General features: G+C 56.6%; 1 protein-coding gene across 2 annotated transcripts in view; it reads right to left on the bottom strand.

Moving 5' to 3' along the window:
* Positions 1–18,802, bottom strand: part of MLLT1 (MLLT1 super elongation complex subunit) — a 59,987-nt gene extending 41,185 nt beyond the window's left edge. For both annotated transcript variants that reach the window (XM_058538046.1, XM_058538047.1), the window contains exons 1-3: positions 18,636–18,802; positions 9,106–9,286; positions 808–890 (exon numbers count right to left, since the gene is read on the bottom strand). In XM_058538046.1, coding sequence (XP_058394029.1) covers positions 808–890; positions 9,106–9,286; positions 18,636–18,647 — 276 coding nt within the window. In that variant the 5' untranslated portion in view covers positions 18,648–18,802. The remainder of the gene's footprint in view (positions 1–807; positions 891–9,105; positions 9,287–18,635) is intronic.
* Between the last annotated feature and the right edge of the window lie 717 nt (positions 18,803–19,519).

Genomic DNA, 19,519 nt, shown 5'->3' with positions numbered 1-19,519 from the left:
TTTAGAAAATACACATGGAGGAAAACACAACAAAAACTCCCTGTGATCCTACCACCCAGATTACCCTTGCTAACATTTTTGATGTACACAATTCCTTTTCTCCATCAATAACACACAGATAATGTACAGATAACTTGCTATTTTCATTCGACAATATTAAAAACACTTCCCCAGGGCCGGCGCCGTGGCTTAGCGGTTAAGTGCGCGCGCTCCATTACTGGCGGCCCGGGTTCTGATCTCGGGCGCGCACAGACGCACGGCTTCTCCGGCCATGCTGAGGCCGCGTCCCACATACAGCAACTAGAAGGATGTGCAACTATGACATACAACTATCTACTGGGGCCTTGGGGGGGGGCGGACAAAACACTTCCCCGACTCCCAGGTTATCAAAGATTCTGCTCAGAAATGCACCGTAAATGTATCTAACCAATTGCATGCTGTCGGACATTTAGGTAATTTCCAGGTCTTTGCCACTACCCAGGCCCGGTGACTAACCCTCTGGGACCATCCACGGAACCTGGCCCTGTCCTGGCATGTCGCTGCTGACTCAGGGACCATGTACATTTTCAGGCGACTGAACGGGACTGGGCCCAGTCGATCCCCGGAAGCACTCCCGCCTGCGGTCACAGAGTGCCTGTGTCCCCAGCCCCGCCTTCCAGGGGAGAGACGGACGCAGCTCTTCGCCCACCGAGCTGTAACTTGGGTGCCCCTGCTGGCACGACGCCAACATCCCGTCACCCGCGCACACGGCTCTACTTCCCCTTCTGTGAGCTGTGCATCCTTCTCACCACTGCACCAGGATCCTACCTTGTTTTTGAAGTACACCTCGATGGGCATGATGAAGCCAGCATAACCCGACTCCTCCACTTTGTAGGGGGGCTCCTTGCACACTAAAAAGAAAGGGAAAACGCATCCGTCAGTTTCCCGCCGCCGCACAGGCCCAGCCCAGCCGCCAGCAGTCAGCTCGCAGCCCTCTCTGCCTCCCCCCTGGGGCTCAGCTGGCCCTGCAGCAGTGAGGCTTTTCAGGAGGTGAGCTCCCTCTGGGAGTGCCAAATCCCACGTTGAAGGGGTCACAGGGAACCAAAGGAGCAGAGCAGGAGAAACGTGACCCGGTCCTGCCACGGAAGGAGAGCAGGAAGGGGCGTGAGACTAGCTAAGGAGAGCAGCTGCTGTCAGCCACAGGCCACGCAAGTTCAACCGACTCGGGGCAAGTGAGCGTGACCTGGGAGAGGTGAGAGCCAGCGGGGCCCGGTCTCCAGGGCAGCGCAGGGCCCTCCACAGCCCCTCCTTCCATCGCTCACTCAGACACGGCGCCTGAGGCCGGGAGACGGAGGTGGCCCCGTCTCAGCTGGCACTCTCTCCGAGTTCCATTTTAGCACCTAACACAGGCGTTCCCCAGTGACGCGAATAGACTCATTAACCCCCGAGATTTAAAAAACAACGAAAAAAGATTGAAACTAAGGAGAACAGCAAAGTACAGGTAAAAGATCTCCCACAGTCTCACCCTCCAGAAGGAACTGTCAATGTTTTGACACGTGTGCTGTCATTGTGCAAGTAACATGAGATATTCTTCTCCAGCTTTTAAAAAAAAAGTCAGAACAGTACACATCGAATCCCCCTTGTCCTCCACCCCTCCCTCTCCAGAGGCAACCACTGTCGGGAGACAGGAAAAACGTCCTGCCATTGTTAATAACCTTTATGCACACGTCTGTACCACAGAGTAAACCTTAAGCAGGCCAGAAATTGTGGGAAAACAGTGCACAGAACATAATGAAACATGACTTTTTTAAATTAAAACACTGTAAGAGTTTTCTTTAAAAGAAATCTTTTCAGGTCTCAACTATCTCGTCAAGTATCATATATCTCAAATATCTCATGGACCTCATTTATGTTTCATATGTCATGCAACCTCATATATCATCCAAACAAATCTGGCAAGCAGGGGGGGTTTGGAATAACTAGGGACCCTCAGGGCTGGACAGCCTTGCACGGGACCCTAGTCCTTGAACCGCAGGGGAGTGACCCGTAGCCCAGGCTTCCGGAGCCCCGCTGAAGCCCTGCCTTCCCTCCCAGCCCTCCCGCGCACGGGGGCCAGCTCCCCACGGTAGTTCCTTCTCTGTGCTCAAGGCTCTAGCCCCCAGCCCCCGCCAGAGGAAAAACTGCCGGAGGGCAGGACCGTGCACACAACTGGGGGGCGAGGCTTGCTCAACTGGACTCACCTCCCCACTAGGGCGGCGGGGGCACTCCTAAAATGGCCCTGGGACCCGCACAGCCTCCTGGAGGCCAGCAGTGGCCCCGGCTGCCTCTGTTGGACACCCTCAACACTGTCACCTGACATCAGGGTCTGCACACAAATCATTACCGCTATCAAGCACGGCAGTGACCGCGTTCCTTCCTTCCTTCATTCATGCCACCATCACAGCATCAGGTCCGGGGATGGGACAGAGGCCACGAGGATGCCTCTGGTCCCTCGCAGCTTACTCTCGGGGGTGGCGTCACCCTCAGTCTGACGGTCAGCCCGCCTGGAGTAAGGAGCAGCCCTCCTACAGGGCAACGGGCTGAGTCAACAGGTGGCTGACCAAGGTAGCCTGGGGACGCTATCATGGGTGACCTCAGCCCCAAATCTCTATCCCAGCCAGTCTCCTGCTCCTAGGACAACCTCCCACAGGCTGGATGGGAACCTCAGATGCAGCCCATCCCAAACCACCTCCTCATCCCCTCTTAAATCTGCACCTCCCCAGCGTCCTGCAGCTTGGGACCCAGACTCTCCACCTCCCACAGCTCACCTGTCACCAAGCACTATCAGATCCATCTCTACGACACTCTGAACGTACCCCACTGCCCCGGCACCCCATGTCTCTGCTCCAGGCACACACCCCGCCTCTCACGTGGGTTACTGCCCGGCACCTCACTGGCCGTCCTGCCTCAAGCTCGCTCCTGAGCACTTGTGCACAGGCAGCCAGGATGATCATTCCGAATCACAAATCTGTGTCCCCTGCTGGCTACACACTACCCTCAGGATCGACTTAGAGCCCCTTGAGGGGGTGTGCAGGGCGTTTCATCACCTCCAGCCTCATCTCTTGCCAGCCCGGCCACGAGTCCTAAGATCCAGCCCCACTGAACCTCTCAGATCACGGATCACTTCCTCTAGGACCCTCACTGAGCAGCCGCCCCATTTCCAGGTCATGCGTCCCCCTACAGTGTCCTGTGTCGCTCACCGACAGGCCTCTGTTTACTCTGTCCACCTTATCCCTAATCTATAAGCCCCGTCTCACTCAGTGTCACATCCCCAGGGCCAGGAGCGGGGCCAGACCTTCTGAAAACATTCAATAAATATCTGTCAAATACTGCTGAGTGGGCCACATGCCTCCGTCAGGGCCTCCACCAAAGGAAGGGGCTGGTCCAGGGACAGGGAGTAACGCGGACAGGGAGGTAGGTCACAGCCCGCCTCTCCGCGAGTCTCTCAACCCTGTTTGAGCAGACCGAGAGAGAAGTGGGGTCTCTCATGGGGTCTGCCCAAAAGCTCCCTGCCTAGTGCTTCACCCAGTTTCACCGACTGCGGTTGGCCCTCTGCGCCCAGGTCCAGCACAGGGCTGGGCACCTGCAGGCCCTCGAGCACTAGCTGAATTAATGAATCCAGGACGGAAAGAGGAACAGAGAGGAGGGGTGGCGTGTCCTCGCCGCACAATCCCCCGACAGAGGAGGGGCGTGCGAGAGGCGCAGGCAAGGGTGGGGCCTGGGGACTTACTTGCAGACTCTGCCCCTCTGTCCGTCTCCTCCCCACCAGCCCCCAGTCTAAATCCCATTAGCTGTTAAGGCCCAGAGTCAGGGCCCACCTCCCAGCAGGGTCAGACCTCGGTTCCCCTGTCCTCTGACCTTCAGGTCACTTACTTCCGCTGAAGGCAGTTCTCTTTCCAAGTATACACGTCACATCTGATCTCGATGTCCCTACCAGACTACAAACCCCCTCAGTGAAGGGACCCTGTCCTCTGCTTCTCAATCTCTCTCCAAAGGCCTATCACACGACAGGCCCTCCAAGGCTGAAGAACGTCTATCCTTTCAGCGATGGGGAAGACGGACCACAGAGTACAGGCCTCCAGACCAACACAGAGACGCACTCACCCGCCATCCCACCTGAGAGCCCAGGGACACCAAAGTGAAGCAAAGACGATAGGAAATAAAGCCAGTAGAGTGAAGAGGGGAGGGAGGTGATGTGAGCAGTCAGGAAATTTCTAGAAGGCAGAAAGTGGATGAGAGCGTGCTCGGCAGGGAAACAGGAAGCAGCAGCTGCAGCCCAGAACGCGCCATGGGGCGCTGCAGGGCAGGCGAGCCAGCCCGGTGCCGATGCCGGGACCCTGAGAGGCCTGGGCGCTGGGCCTGAGAGGCCTGGGCGCTGGGCGGGGCACCCACAGGCTGGGTGGAGGGCGGGAGGGGAGGGAGGAGGGGATGGAGCGACTGCTAACAGTGGGCAAGGGGTTTCTTCCTGGGGTGAGGAACATGTTCTGGAATTAATGGTGATGGCTGTACAACTTTATGAATACACCGAAAACACTGAATTGTACACATTAAAAGGGTGAATTGTACCATGTGTAACATATCTCAGTAAAGCAGTAATTTAAAAAAGCAAAAAGCCAAATGGAGAGGCTGTATTTGGAACAAGCAGCCCTGGGGAGCCCTCTCGCGTCTATCCCCATCCCAGCATGGGCAGGCAAATTTCCTTCTGGGGAACTCCCGGTGGTTCCAGGTCTTGAGAGAAGAGCCAACGGTGTGGAGGAAACCGAAGCTCACGGTATGAGAACTGGACTCCAGGGTAAAGCCCTCCTCATCCAGGAGCCTGGGGGCCCACCTCCCTCACCAGAAGCCTGCTCGTCAAAAGAACCCCCTCTGCCCTGAACAGAGCTCTCAGTGGGAGCTCCCACCTGCAGGACACAGCCCAAGGAAACAGGAATAATTTGGGGACCACAAGAGAACTTGGGAGAAAGAAAAAACACCTAGAGCCAATGTCCTCAGATCCAAGATATGCCCAACAGATAAAAACAAGATACTTTAGAAAAAGAATACTCGAGAGTAAGAAAGGGCTCTTAGATATTACAAATATAGTACTCATGGTTTTAGAATACAATATTAAGACTGGAAAAAAAGTCAAGGAAATCTCCCAGAATGTAGAGCAGAAAGACACCTTTTTGTAAAGGGTGAGATGTGAGTGAAGACACAATTCAGCAGATAAACAAATGCTAACAGCAGCTCCTACTTATAAAGCATCCACTGTGTGCCAGGCACAAACCTCAGCACTCTCTATGTATGAACTCATTTAATCCTGACAACCACCTCACGAGGCTGATACAGTTGCTCCCATTCTCCAGATGAAAAGACTCAGACATAGAGCAGTTAAGTAGTGAGCATCTCAGAAAGAGAAAATAAATAGATGGAAAGAAATTGTCAAAGAAATAGAAGAAAACTTTCCAGAGCTAAAATGAAGGACATCAAACATCCAACACGATGAACAAACAAAGGCACCAGATGTAATGTCGTAAAAAACATCCTAAAGGCTTCTAGAGGAAAAAGAAACAGGTCACGTGTAACAGACTGAGAACCCACTGGCTTCAGACTTCTCAGAAGACGACGAAGCAATACTTTTAAAACTCTAAGTGATGGTCATTCTCAAACCAGAACGTTACACCCAGCCAAACGGTCATTCAAGTGCGAGAACAGAGTAAGTTGCAAATACACTAGGCGTCAAAGAGTTTATTTCCCACATACCTTTCTTAGGAATCTGCTAAGTAATTTAATCTCTTGGGACGTTACTTGAGAAATTACTCCAGTAAAACAAGAAAATAAACCAAAACACAGGGTAATAAATAAATCCCCCAGGAGAACAGTACAGGAAAGTCCCAGGGTGATGGCTAAAGAGGTGGTCTCGAGAGGAGCCAGTCCCGATTAAAGAAGGAAGACAGAGTCAGATGAACTATCCAGGGGAAAAAAACCCCACCCAACAAATGAAAGGATTGAGAGGATGGGACAACAGTGAAGCACTTTGGACGATGAAGACACAACGCAAGGGGAAAACAGGAGAAGCAGAGGGTATTCACAAAGTCACAGCTGGAATATGAAGCAAAGCAAACAGGGCCGAATTCTAACCAAGAATGATAAAAAAGAACCCATCTGACCTTGACGGGACCTCGAGCGTTCTCCTTGGAGGGCCCCAGAGTTCACAGAAAGGATGAAGGAAATCCCGGCATCCCACAGTGAACAGAGTCAATAAAGTCAACGCCATGTGCTGTATTCCAACTTTCACACTCCATCTCTGATCTGAGAGCAGAAGTCTCAGTTTTCGTTCAACAACCTTAACACTGTCAAGTGAAGCTCCCACAAGGAGGGGTGGAAGGTTCGAGGAAAGATAAGGGGGCTCCTGTCCTTCTCTTCCTGAGTGGGAAGTCAGAAGCCATGGACCAAAGGTGACAGGGTTGAAGAATCCATCCACTCACTCGGTAAGTATTTAGTAACACCTGCCTCATCCTTTCAGCACCAGGATACAGCAGACACAAATCTCCCACTAGGGGGCCAGGGGAAGACGGACAAGATAAATAAGTAAGATATACAACATGTCAACATGACCCTAAGGAGAAAAATAAATCAGAAAGAAGGCTAAGAAGCATGTGGCTGTGTAGGTGTTTTGAGGAAAGAAACTTTGATTTAGACCCTGCAGCCAGAGGACTTCCTAAAAAAAGTGACATGGAGTCTTCTGTGGAGGTTCCAGAAGGTAAGCAGGTTTGCTCATTATTCAAAGTCACAAAGACATTCCCTGCAAAACGAACCACTGAACTCTGAAACATTTAGAGCAGACGGTGGATAAAAGGGGTCAGAGTTTAGGAAAAAGCCTAACTTTCATGCTGGTTAGTTAATAAATGGTTTTTTAATTTGAAAAAGAAGCAAATCAGCTTCTACTAATGTAAAGCATTAAGGAAGGACACAATCCAGAAAGATGACCCCTGCAGTGGGGAGTGGTATGGCCCGTGATGAGACCGGAAATGCCAACGTCCCCTGCTGCGCATTTCTGTTCGGTTTGTTACATGTATATATTTGATTTAAAACATACTTTTTAAGTACATAAAGAATAATTTCAGAGGCTAGAGTGTTGTAAGAAATTCACTGGCTCTTGAACCTGACCCACGTTGCACTGAGGACAAATAGTGACCAGGGCATTGAGTACTGGACACATTTGAAGCAGCGGTCATCTGTGCAGGGGCCCACAGACAGACTCTGCAACAAGCACCCTCCAGCTACTAATTTAAACTCTGCCCGCACACTGACAAGTCAAGAGTGCGCTTCATTCATCGCCCCATTTTTCAGGTACTTGGAGCTCAGAGACTCTGCCGCGTGCACGTGACCACATGTGGGTCGCTGGGCCTCTCTGAACCTCAGTATCCACATCTACCTGGTGGATTCCACGGGGATCCCGAGAGGCCCACACTGCAGGGCTGTCACGAGCAGAGCTCACGGCACAGAGCGAGTGCGTTATCAGCGCAGACAACTATTAATGTTCCTTCTGGTAGCTGCTTGGTGACTGACCCGGTGGGGGACGAAGACGAAATGAGCACTTTAAAGGTGGATGGAAATCATCATCCTGGGTCCATCCCCGAGAGCAGGGGAGAGGACAGGTGAGGGATGGTGAAGAACTGGAGGGGAAGCTGCCTGAGAAAGGAGGAGAGGGAGGCAGCCACAGCTCCCACTCGGCTGTCAAGGTGCGAAGGTGACCACAGAGGACATTGCTCCCCGTCTGTAAAAGAGGGCTGGGGTGAGAACGAATTCAGACCTCGCAGGTGAAAAGAGCCTTGCGGCACGGGCTCCATAAGCGGCATGCCTCATTACTAGTGACAGGTGCTTGAAAGATATCTGCCCATGTCAGTGACCACATCTGCTCTCCTCCAAGAGGCTCAGAGAGGAAGGAAGGAAAAGGGGCGAAAGTGAAGACTCAGGAAAAGAGAAATGAGGGAAAGGCACAGCTGGACGCTGAGGGAAGAAACCAGAAGAGAAAGAAATGGCTGCCACGTCACTAGGAATCTCGAGTTGACTCCCCTTCTGAACCAGAAGTTTCCACTTCTGTAACACATGTCATTTCCCCAGCAGACTGTAAGCCACTTGCTGGCCCAGGCCCGGCCCCCACTGGGTCCCAGGGTGCGCTCCTGCTTTAGCCTGAGGCTGTCTCCACTCACCCAGGGCTCGGCCCCCAGGCCCTGAACCACTGTACTGCACACAGAGAGGACAGCAGCCCAGCAGGGGCTCTCCCACCATGAAGTACTTTTCAAGCAAAAAGCCCTTCCTTCCTTTATCAACACATCCATTCAAGAAATATTTGTTAAACCCCAGTGATGTGCTACGCTTCACAGTGGGGACCCAAGGGTGAGAAAACAGACTCAGCCTCGGTCCCCACAGAGCTCACAAGACGGCCACCAACGTTGTCCCCAAATTCCCCGTCAAATTCTCCAGGAAGTGTTCTCTGACCCCCATCCCATCTCTCCTCATTAGACCGCCAGGCCACATTAGACCGCCAGGCCACACGGAATCCAGATCTTTGTGGGAGAACGTGGCACTCGTCTTCAACGAACGGCAGTGTGAGGGATGAGCGGGGAAGGAAGACGTGTAAGAAACAGGAGAGCAGTGAAAGGAGCGCCTTTTATGCTTTTTGCCCCAAATACCAGGATGCTTCAAATGGCATCTCTCACCAAACGTGGGCCCTGTAAGTCATTTCCTGATTGCTCACCAGGTGGGCGTGGGTCGCCCTTCCCACCCCCACCACTGACTCCGTTCTCTGGACGCTTCTCGGAGCCCGAATCTATATACTGACATGTGACACAGTCACCACCTCCTTCGGGGTTTTCCTACAATTAAGTCGGCAGCTGAAGGAGAAGCAGAAAGGAAGGGGGAGGCCCATTCAGGGTCAGAGAAGGCTGCATCCTGGCTGGGTAACTTCTCACCAGCGAGCCGAGGGTGCGAGCCGGAAGCTCCCAGTGGGCCGTGCCGCTCCCCGGGGAGAGGCGGGGAGTTGAATGGCCAGCGCGGCGGGCGTGGGCCCGCAGGGCTGCCGGCCGGGGCTGGGGCACTCACCGCGCTTGGGCTTGGGGAAGCTGTCGTGCAGCCGGAAGACCACTTTCTCCACAAAGTGCTGGATCTCACACTGCTCGGGGCCGCGGACGAACACCATCCAATCGTGCGTGAACCCCTCCGTGGTGGGCTTCTTGCGCAGCTGGGCGCGGTGTCCCAGCTCTAACTTGACCTGGACAGTGCACTGGCGGGAGGAAGAGGTGGGCACAGCGTCAGCGCAAAGCCTACAGCAGGGGACTGCGAGCTGTCGCCCCGGCGCCTACAGAGCACGGTCAACGCCGGCCACGGCAAATGAAAAGACCCCCGAGCAGTGCCATAGGCTCCTGACCCAGTGACGGGAGGGCGAACAGCTTTCGGGTGCTGCTGGTGGGCCAGGCAGCGTGCAAAGTCTTCTCTCCCCAGCAAGCCCACTCGAGGCTCCACGCCTCCTCCCCATCCTCCCCTCGTCCTCTCCATCCCGGGGCACAGCCTGCCCGCTAGTCCTCCAATAAATGCCTGGCTCATTCCTGCCTCAGGGCCTTGGCGCCTGTGGTTCCCTCTGCCTCGGGTCCTCTTCCACTAGGCCTTCCCACGGCTGGCTCCTTCCTGTCACTGAGGTCTCAGCTCAACTGTCACCTCGTCAGGGAAGCCTTCCCTGGCCACCCCATCTGAACACACCCACCACCACCTCGTCACTCTTTATCATATCGTCTGTCCTCAGCGTTTTTCACTATCAGAAATCATCTTGTGACCTGGAGTGCAATTAACTCGTTTACGGGTGAGGAAACTGAGGCTCCGAGAGAGAGCTGCTAAGTGGGCCCAGATTCAAGCCCAGGTGTGTGGCCCCCAAGGGCCTGCTCCCTTTGCCCCTCTGCCATCTTGCCTCCCTGGTCAAGTCCCCCAGGTTCCCTGATTACAGCATTTTCATTCTCCACCCTCAGAATGCCTCCTGGAGAACAGAGACCCTTGGGGTCCCGGGAGTCGTGGCACCAAAAGCAGAAGGGTGCCTCACGGCAAGAAGGGAGGGGCAAGCATGACACCACCTGGGGACGAGTCGCAGGCTGACCTGCAGCCTCGGCAGTCAGGCTCCCTGTGTGCCTGTGTCTGACGCTCTGCCTGGAGCGTGAGGCAGCTTGTGCTGGTTCCACTCCACCGATCACAAAGCCACAAACCTTCCAAGCACCCGCTACAGCTGGGTGGGCTGAACCTCCTACGAGGAACCCACTGTAAACATCCACTCTTGTCTGTGCACTCCTCCCCAGACTACTCACAGACACAGCCTGACACTTAGTATCAAGTGCAAGAACGTTACAAGGGAGGCAGAGGCCAAGCGGACACTTGTTCCTAAGTGCTGAGATAACCGGGAGCAGGTCAGTCGGCGGGCAGGCGGTGGATCTCACGCTTCCCAAAGGAAGCTTCCCCGCCGGGCTCCGGCAGCCAGCCCTCCCTCCACTCAACCGCCCTCCCAGGCCCCAGACCAGAAGCCTCCCGCTCTGCACCTGCCACTCCCTTTCCCACCAACTGACCCCGTGCACCCTTATGGCCACAGTCCCCCCTGTACCTGCCTCTTCTCTGATATTCCCAGACCCCGCTGAGACCCCATTTAACCCTGCCACCAGCGTCCTCTCTCCCTCTTCGCCCTCCTCTCGCTGTCAGTCACTGCCATGAAAACAGGGCAGACAGATCCTATCGCTCGCCCTGTTTCAAAGCCTTTGATGGCTCGCCACTCCCTCAGAATAAAGTCCAAATGCCTCAGCACACCTCCCTCTGTCTCTCCTCTCCTCGGCTCTCCCCCTCTCCCACCTGTGTGCTTCCTCAAGGCTGAGATGCTCGTGGTTTTTCGCTCTTTAACCCTTTTGATGTTGGAGTGTATCTGCAGTGCATGTGTATGTTTCACGTATTGAGGGTCCACCCAATGCACACACACACACACACACACACAAACACACAGAAGCTGTTACTAAGTTGGTGACATGCCTTAGAGGCTCAGAACTGAGGAAGCACAGGAAATGCACACACCCTACGTTCCGCCTCGATGGGTCGCTAGCCATCCCAACACACCAGGAGCGTCCACCCTGCCCACCTCCGCTCCTTCTAGCCTGCAGCCTGGGTGCCCCACACTCATCTCTCTGCTCATCGACATTCCATTCGTCCCTCACGCTCCAGCTCAAGTGCTACTTTCTCCAGAGCCCTCTCCGACTGCCATGCTGGAAACCAACCAGCCCCTCAGCGTCTCCACAGCGGTCTGTGTACAACCAACTCTGTGCGCCCACTCCAGCCCGCCCCTGCTGCTGGGCTGCTCGCTGCTGCCTCCCGGGGCCACACCTCGATTGTCCTTTTAGCCTCAATATTGGAACCACAGTACAGGAGGCACCAACAACACTGGATGACTTAAACTAGAGAGCCTTCCCAGATCAGCGCGTTCTAAGCAGTGCTTTCCAAGAGGGAAGGGCCAAGGTGGCAGATAAGGACACGGTGGTCCTGATATATGAGGAGCTAGTGGGAGGCTCTGGGCACTTAGAGGGCCAGCTGTGAAAACAGGGCAGAGGAGTTCCCCGGCACAGACGACAGCCCCTGGGGGGCCGCACGGGAAAAGCTGAGCAGGGCCTCGTGGGAGCCGGGTTCACCGGAGGGGGGGGCGGGGATCAGGATGGAGCGTTTAGATTTGACACAAAAGAAATGACAGCCAATTGCAAGCAGGTGATGGATGCGAGGGAACAGTGTCTGAGTAAAAGTACGCCAGCCATTTGTGTCTGGTCTGGGCTGAAGGCAGAAAAGCACAGATAAACAACCAAAACACACCTGTCAGGAGGCAACCAGAGGGAGTGGCTGGAAAGGGGGGATAAGTCGAGCCTGAAACGGGAGAACCCCGGAAAGGGTGGATGGAGGAGAGACGAGGAGACTCAAATAACTTCATGACCCAGGTAGCTGGGATGCACCGATGCCACGTGACGGTGGGGTGGGGGGAGTGGGATATTCAGGAGGAAATACCCCACCAAAAGCTAGAGATGAAGGACTAAGGGTCTGGATAAACACGTAATGCTCACATCGACCGCGAGCATCTCTGTGCAGAGCGCTGCACACAGGCGACGTTCAACATAAACAAACCCCAACACTATTTACGTTATTCCGAAAGGGCTGTAAATCACCATACACACTTCCGTGTGTGTCAGAAACACGTGTGTGTCTCTTCCTCTCTGACCTGTTTTCACACTGAGGAATCGGGAGATAATCCCTGGATTGCTGGGAGGGCTACAGGTGGAAAACCAAATACGTATAATCATAACAATAACACTCCTCCAGACGACTTTCGGCTCCTTGGAGTTAACTCCCACGTAATGAGCTGTCTCCTCTGAGTCTGTTATTCAGCAATCCGGCTGCTCCAACCTCGGCTGCCTTCCCGGCACTTCTGAGTACGTGGGGTTCCCACCCAGGGCACGCGAGAGGCAGAGCAGTGATTGTGAAAGAATAGAAGACAACAGTGCCATCGGAGAGGGGGAAAAGGCAAGCGCCAAAAATATGCTCCAGAGGCCAAAGTAAACAGGAAGGTTCCGAGGCGGCGATGGGGAATCTTTGCAGCCGGTAGGCCATGCCCAACGCTCTGCCCGGGCAGCGTCTGTGCCCCAGGGGGCTGGCGCCAAACTCAGCCTCAACACCCCCCAGGTTCGAGGTTCCAATGCCTGGCCTTCTGCACCCTGGTGGACTCAGGAGAGGAGCACGCCCTCGACCTCTGGAATCTTCTAAGAAATAAAGACAGTGGGATAACACGGACTCTAGGCCACTATGTTAAAAAAGAAATCACTGCTTCAACGAGACATTCACGCTAGACTGGACTGGAGGCAAGGAAGAAGCTGAGCCCTGGCCAACTACTCCGACTTGTCAAGTCACGACAATTTATTAGCACAGCTAAGCCGACTTCACCCTCAGGGGTCCGCCCCTCTCCTTCCCTACTGCACCTGGACTTCTTCCCCGTCCACCAGAACCAAAGAGCAGAAGCCAGGCAGTTCCTCTGTCTCTAGGAAGGGGGCCTGGCTAAAAAAGTTCACTGCTGGTTACGTCAAGCTCACGACTACCTCAGAATGGTGAACCTCACCAGTCCTGCTGGCTGCTCGCAGGACCCCCAGAGTGGGGGGCTGGAAGCAGCCGGGCCTCAGTCCCCGCCATGTCCCGGCAACTTGGGGGCCACTTTGCCACCCGCTCCCCCAACAAAAGGCCAAAACAGAGGGGGACATTTCAGGCCTGCCTCAGAAAGGGTTAACTATTTTACTTCTGGGAAATCTTCCCAAAGGCACGGAGATGGTGCGCTCAAGGGCTCTGAGGGCCATCTGGGGACGGTTACACTTGGGCAGAGAGCCTCCACTGGGCACTGCCCTCTCTCCAGGCCAACTGGCAGAGGGCACTTAGAACCCAAGGGCCGAGATCCCAAGTCCCGCAAGCCAGGGAAACAGACCCGGGAGGGCAGCTCCCAGATACTTCATACCTAAGAGTACAGATCCCTCCAGGTGAGGACCCAATGGCCATCACCTGGCAGAGAAAGAGCCAGCCTGGTTCCACCAGCTCCACTGGCCTCACAGCCCTTTCTTCACCAGATCCTTCCCGCCTCCTGCGAACCCCTCCTTCAGCTGGGCCCCAGAAGGCAGGTCTTTAACACGGAGTTGATCTGCAAGATTTCCCCTAATTTTCAGGTGGGAATTCTCTAACAGATGCCCTTCCCTCTGGGAATTCGCACTTTTCCAAGTGGTATAACTACGCCTGGAGTTTGGCAACTGCATCTGACTCCCTCAGGGGCAACAATTCCCTCCCCTCCCAGGAGGAGAACGTGTGGAAGAGCCTGGGTTGACTGCGCCAAGTCCGAACGGACCCAGCAGGGCTGCGGGCAATGTGGTCCAGGCACGCACATATGCGACAAGGTGCTGGTTCCACGGAGCGACAGCAACACTAGACCAGAGAAAACACTCCGTGCAGAACTTTCTCCCTCCAGACCCGACTGGGGGCTCTCAGGAGCAGCCACCGAATCAGAATGGGAGGAAGATGGAGAAACAACCAACGTCCCTCTGTGACAACCCTCTCAAGAGGGCTGCCTGCCCAGAGGTGGGGACACAGCCAGAGGCAGGGACCTCTCAGTGACAGCTGCACCCCTCTTCTGGCTCCATCTGGCCTGCTCCCTTTGACCCAGAGCACAAGGTTAACGACGAAGGGGCTCAACGAATGGATGTCTAGAAACTCTCTAAGGACAAGCGTGCAGACCATGGGGATATGCAATGCACCCACAATCCCTAGAGCTTTCCGGTTCCTGGGAAGGCTGGCCCTCACCAGCCTGCCTCCCTGGGGAGGCCTGGGACAGGGTATACATCACATATGTACGAGATGCCCGCAGATGTGTAGATGCTGGGCCGGGGGTCCCCAAAGTTCTCCAGGGAGCAGTACTGCGCGATTTTTGAATGCGCACAACCCCAGTAAAGGCATCTGCCGCCAGGCTGGGTGGGCCTGGTTACAAAGGAGCCGGTTCCTAGCTACTTTTCTTTCACCAGCAGTCGGCGAAGCTCAGCGCCAAACTTCAAGTTAGAAACTACTGGACGCAGGGCGGCCCCGTGGCTTAGCGGTTAAGTGCACACCCTCCGCTGCTGGCAGCCCGGGTTCAGATCCCGGGCGCGCACCGACGCGCCGCTTCTCCAGCCATGCTGAGGCCACGTCCCACATACAGCAACTAGAAGAATGTGCAGCTATGCCATACAACTATCTACTGGGGCTTTGGGGGGGGCGGGGAAAACTACTGGACGTAAAAGGGAAGAGGGCTGCGGTCCCTGCCCTCAGGTACTTGACAACACACTAACTTGAGGACAAAATCTTGGCAGGTTGACCGTCTGGCCATAGTTTCAGAGCTGGCTTGGGGAGAAGCCCATCACTCTGACATCAGTGGTCTTTCTGCGCAATTCTGAGCTTTTCCACACAAGGTTCGAGGAAAGAACAGAGCTCCCTTAGAATCCCACCAGGCCCTGACTCCTCTTGGCGCCTTCGTGGGCCTCCATTTCCATGTCTGTAAAATGGGCCATCACTGCTAGAAACAAACCACCCCTTCTGGAACAACAGACTACAGTCACAGGTTCCCAAACCCAAACTTGGGAGAGCCTTCGGAAGAATCAGCAACTCAACTGTCTGATTCACTGGGTCGATGCTTCTGTGAACAGGACTCCCCGGTCCTGTGGAGAACAGGACCACCCAGACGCTGACACCACCTCCAGCTCCCTAGGCAACCCCTGTCCCCAGGGACAACCCTCTCACCCTCTTTACTGATCTTTCCAGCATTTGCTCAGGCTTTACACATGCCCATTCCTTCCCCACCATCCTTGGAGATAAATCGCACGCCTCCCAGACATGACCGCAGAGTGAGCAAAGACCTCGACCTCAACCCGAAAATACATCACTCCTTCCCCCCTAAAAAAATACAAGTCTCACAGACAGTGGACTTGTAAGTACAGACTCAGGGTTGGGGAGAAAGCAAACAGATGGGTCAGGGCAAGGGAACTAGACTTTTTCCCGAGAAGGTGGGAGCCCAGGGCAAATGCAGAATCCCCTTTCTTAGCTGGGCTGAAAGTTCTATAAAGTACATCGGGAAGGTAGAGAAGCAAGGTCTCCCAAAGCAGGCAGGCCCTTAGGGGAGGATACGGTTTTTTCCCATCAGACCAAGGAGAGGTGTGGGGCATCTTGGGGGAGAAAGGGAAAGCTGAGATTCTGCTGGGTTCAAAGCGTTTCCATGCCCCAGAAGTCATTCTGGAACATTCACAGCCAACTCACCCACATGGGTAAAAGACACTGTTCTCTCCTGTCGCCCCAGGGGCCGCCATCCCTGTAAGAAGGGACAGAGCTCCTGGGCCTCTCCCGAATTTGCATGAAAACGCAGCCGGGGATGGAGAAACAGACTAAGGGGTGGCACATACTCTCCCCTGAGACCAGGTTCACTTACAAATACTTCTGCGATGATCTAGACCAGCCCTGTCCAATGGAACTTTCTGCCATGACGGTATTGTCTCTGTGCCGCCCAATGAGATGGCCTGTCCCCCAGTACTGGTGGTTACTGGGCACTTAAAATGTGGCTGGTGCAACTGAGGAACTTCCCATTGTGGTTCTTGTCAATTTAAACAGCCGCATAGGCTAGTGGCTGCCGCAGTGGGAAGTGGAGATCTCGCTCTCTCGGGCCGAGTGTGTTCGCCAGTCCAAGACGCCAAGTCACCAAGACACCAAGTCACCCGAGCAAGACAGTTATCTCCCGACCTATCCTCCATTCCACTGACATAAACGACAACCGCCCAGATAGCCAGGGCCCAGCACATCACAAGGGGAGTGGACATATCCGGGCCCAAGACACCTCCCCGGGGACTAGCAGGAGGGTGGGAGGCGGGAGCCACGTTCTAAGCCTGTGTGTCCCCAACAGGCCTTTCCCAGAGGCGGGCTTGGCTGAAAGTGGACCCTGAAGGTACATTTTGTTTAGTTTAACTCAATACAAATTCAAGGCAACATGCTCTGTCCCTTCAAAGGAAATGAACTCACACCACGCAACAGCACAGCCGAAAGGTCAATCATGGTGAGAAGATGCCACAGGTACGAGCCTTAGTGACCCTGTGCCAGCACAGGCGGCCGGGACGGGCGGGGGGGGGGTCTCCTGCCCCCCACCCCGACACCTCGAGGCCACACAGCGCCTTACCAGACAGAGCTGCCGCCTCGGTGGCGCCAGCAGCCAGGGACGCCCCAACCTGCCCTCGCTAACGGCGGAGCTTTCAGCTGCCACCCCCACAGCCCCACACCGCCTTTCCTGGCCTCGCGCCCCTGGAAGCCAGGGGCAGCAGGGGATGAAGAAATAAATGATCCCACGTTGGGGGCCGCAACAGTCCTGGGTTTGAGGAGGGGCAGGGGTGAGAGGACCAAAGCGCAGAGCTGGTGCAGGGGGACCAGGGGCCAGAAAGGCCTTGGGTTTACCAGTACCAACAGGATTGGCTCCGGGTTTCCAGGGCGAAGGGAGAGAGACCAGGGGAGAGTTCAGGGAGACTGGGGAACCATGCTGGGTTTGGAGCAAGGCAGGGAAAATGGGGTGTGGGGGAAAGAGGGCAGGGGCTGAAAGTCACAGCGTCAGGCTGGGGGATGTTGGGATTTAGTGGGAGACCCCGACTGTAAGGAGAGAGGCACGGGGGTTCTGGGGAGACTGCAGGTCTGTGAAGGGCGGACGGTGGAAGCTGGAGGAACCAAGTGAGGAGAGAGATCTGAATTAGGGGAAAAGGTGAGGAAGCGGAAATCAGCGTTCCGGGGCAAAGAGAGCCCAAGCCGAGGGGACTGAGGCGTTTGGTGTCTGAAGGGCGTGGGGGCCCCAGGTCAGAGCAGAACCTGCCCCTGGGCCTGGTCTAAGAGGAGAGGGTCTGAAGGTGAAAGGGACAGTCCCTCAGGCACCTGGGGCTGGGGGAGAGTGACCAGGGCCTGGAACCAGAGGGAAGAGGCAACAGGGCGGGTCGAAGTCTGAGGAAGCAAGCCCAGGTCCAAGGAGGGGGGACAATCCACACAGACCTGGGCCCTTGTGGGAAAAGACCGAGGCCCCGGCCAGGGTTTGAGGAGAAACGGACATGCAGGCTGAGGCAGGGACAGCATAAGGGGAGAGAGAGGGCTCAGGCCTGGGAGAGGATGAGGAGCAAGAAGGCTTAGGGCGGGCCTAGGTCCCAGGAGTCCCAGGGGGACTCAAACCTCAGCCAAGGTTTAAGGCAGAAGAGGCAGCAGGCTGAGGTTCAGGGAGTTTGAGGGGACTCAAGAGTCAGGGATCCAGAGAGGGAAGGAGACACAGACTGGCCCTGGATCCAAAGGGGAAGGGGGTACAGGCCGGATCTGAGGAATCTGAGGGGTCCCCAAGGGCGCCTGTGGGACTCTGGGCTGGGCCAGGGTCCCGAGGTATGCCCTGGGGGGCTCTGGGCCCCACTGGGGTCTCAAGGGGTGTCCCAGGGGAGTCTGGGCAGGACTGAGGTCACAAAAGGCATCCCAAGGATGTCTGGGCAGGACGGGGGTTCCGAGGGGCGTCCCGCGAAGGTTTGGCCTAGAGTGGAGTTCCGAAGGGGGTCCCGGGGGAGTCTGGGCCAGACTGGCGTTCCGAGGGGCGTTCCAGGGGGATCTGGGCCGGACCGGGGTTCCGAGGGGCGTCCCGGGGAGATCCCGGCCAGACTGGGGTTCCGAGAAGCGTCCCGGGGGGCGTCTGGGCCGGGCCGGGGTTCAGAGGGGCGTCCCGGGGGCTCTGGGCCAGACTGGGGTTCGGAGGGGCGTCCCAGGGAGTCTGGGCCGGGGTTCGGAGGGGCGTCCCGGGGGGTCTGGGCCGGGCCGGGGTCGCGGTGGGGGAGGGGCGCCCCCGCCCCACATAAAGGCCCGGGTAGCGGCGGGCGGGCGCGCACAAAGCGGGGCGGGCGGGCGCCGAGCGCGGGCGGGGAGGCCGGGACCGAGGAGGCCGGGCGGGAGGGCGGAGGGAGGGGACGAGGGGGCCGGGCGGGCGGCGCGGGCTGCGCTGGGGCGGCGCGGCCGCTCCTCACCTGATTGTCCATGGCTGGCGCCCCGCCCCGCCCCCGGGCCCCGCGTCGCTCGCCGCCGCCGCCGCTCAGCGCCGCCCCGCCGCCCTCATTGTCTGTCAGGCGCCGCCGCCGCCGCCGCTCCCGGCCGCCCGCCCGCCAGCCCCGCGGAACCGGAAACCGCCGCCAGCCCGGGTCGCGCACCGACCCCGGGCCCCCGCCGCCGACTCGGGCCCGCCGCCCCGACTGACAGCCTCCTGGGCCAATCCGCGGCGCGGAGGTCCGCTCGCGGGGCGGGACTTCCGGCCTGGCGGGGGCCTGTCGGGCTGCGGTCGGAGGGACGAAGCCCGCAGCCAATGGGAGGCCCGGACCGGAGGGGCGGGAGGAGGGAGGGAGGGAGGCGCGAGGCGAGCCCCGCGGAGGGGAGCGCGAGGTGTGCGCCGCACGTGGAGGGGGGCGGGGGCGGGACGGGCGCGCCGCGCCTGCGCACTGCGGCCCCCAGGGGGCGCTGCCTCGTGGCCGGAGCCTCCCGGGGCCCGAGCCTCCCGGGGCTGGAGCTGAGGTACCGAGTTCGAGCCCAGGGGAGGGAGGCCCAGGTACGCTTTTGTTTCCTAACCGCGTGTTGCTACTATATGGTGGAATGAGCCTTGCGCTCTGGCTCTGCAGATTAATTTTCCAGTCCTGGGTCTGCATTATGGTAAGCCTGGTCAACTCGCTTCTCCCCCTGGGTCTCAGTTTGCCATCTGTAAAATGGGGACAATCACAGTCCGGTGTGATGCTGGCTCATGCTTCTTTGAATGATGCAAATTTGAAATCTCTTACATTAAAATGATCAAGAAAGTCTCCTTTTATCCGCGAAATTCATAATGCTAGTCTCTCCAAAAACCGATTTTTACTTTACTCATGAG

This window comes from Diceros bicornis, unplaced genomic scaffold (genome assembly GCF_020826845.1).
Source record: "Diceros bicornis minor isolate mBicDic1 unplaced genomic scaffold, mDicBic1.mat.cur scaffold_73_ctg1, whole genome shotgun sequence".
NCBI lineage: Eukaryota > Metazoa > Chordata > Mammalia > Perissodactyla > Rhinocerotidae > Diceros > Diceros bicornis.
Note: the sequence above shows the minus strand (reverse complement) of the source record. Positions and strands in the feature narration are given on the sequence as shown.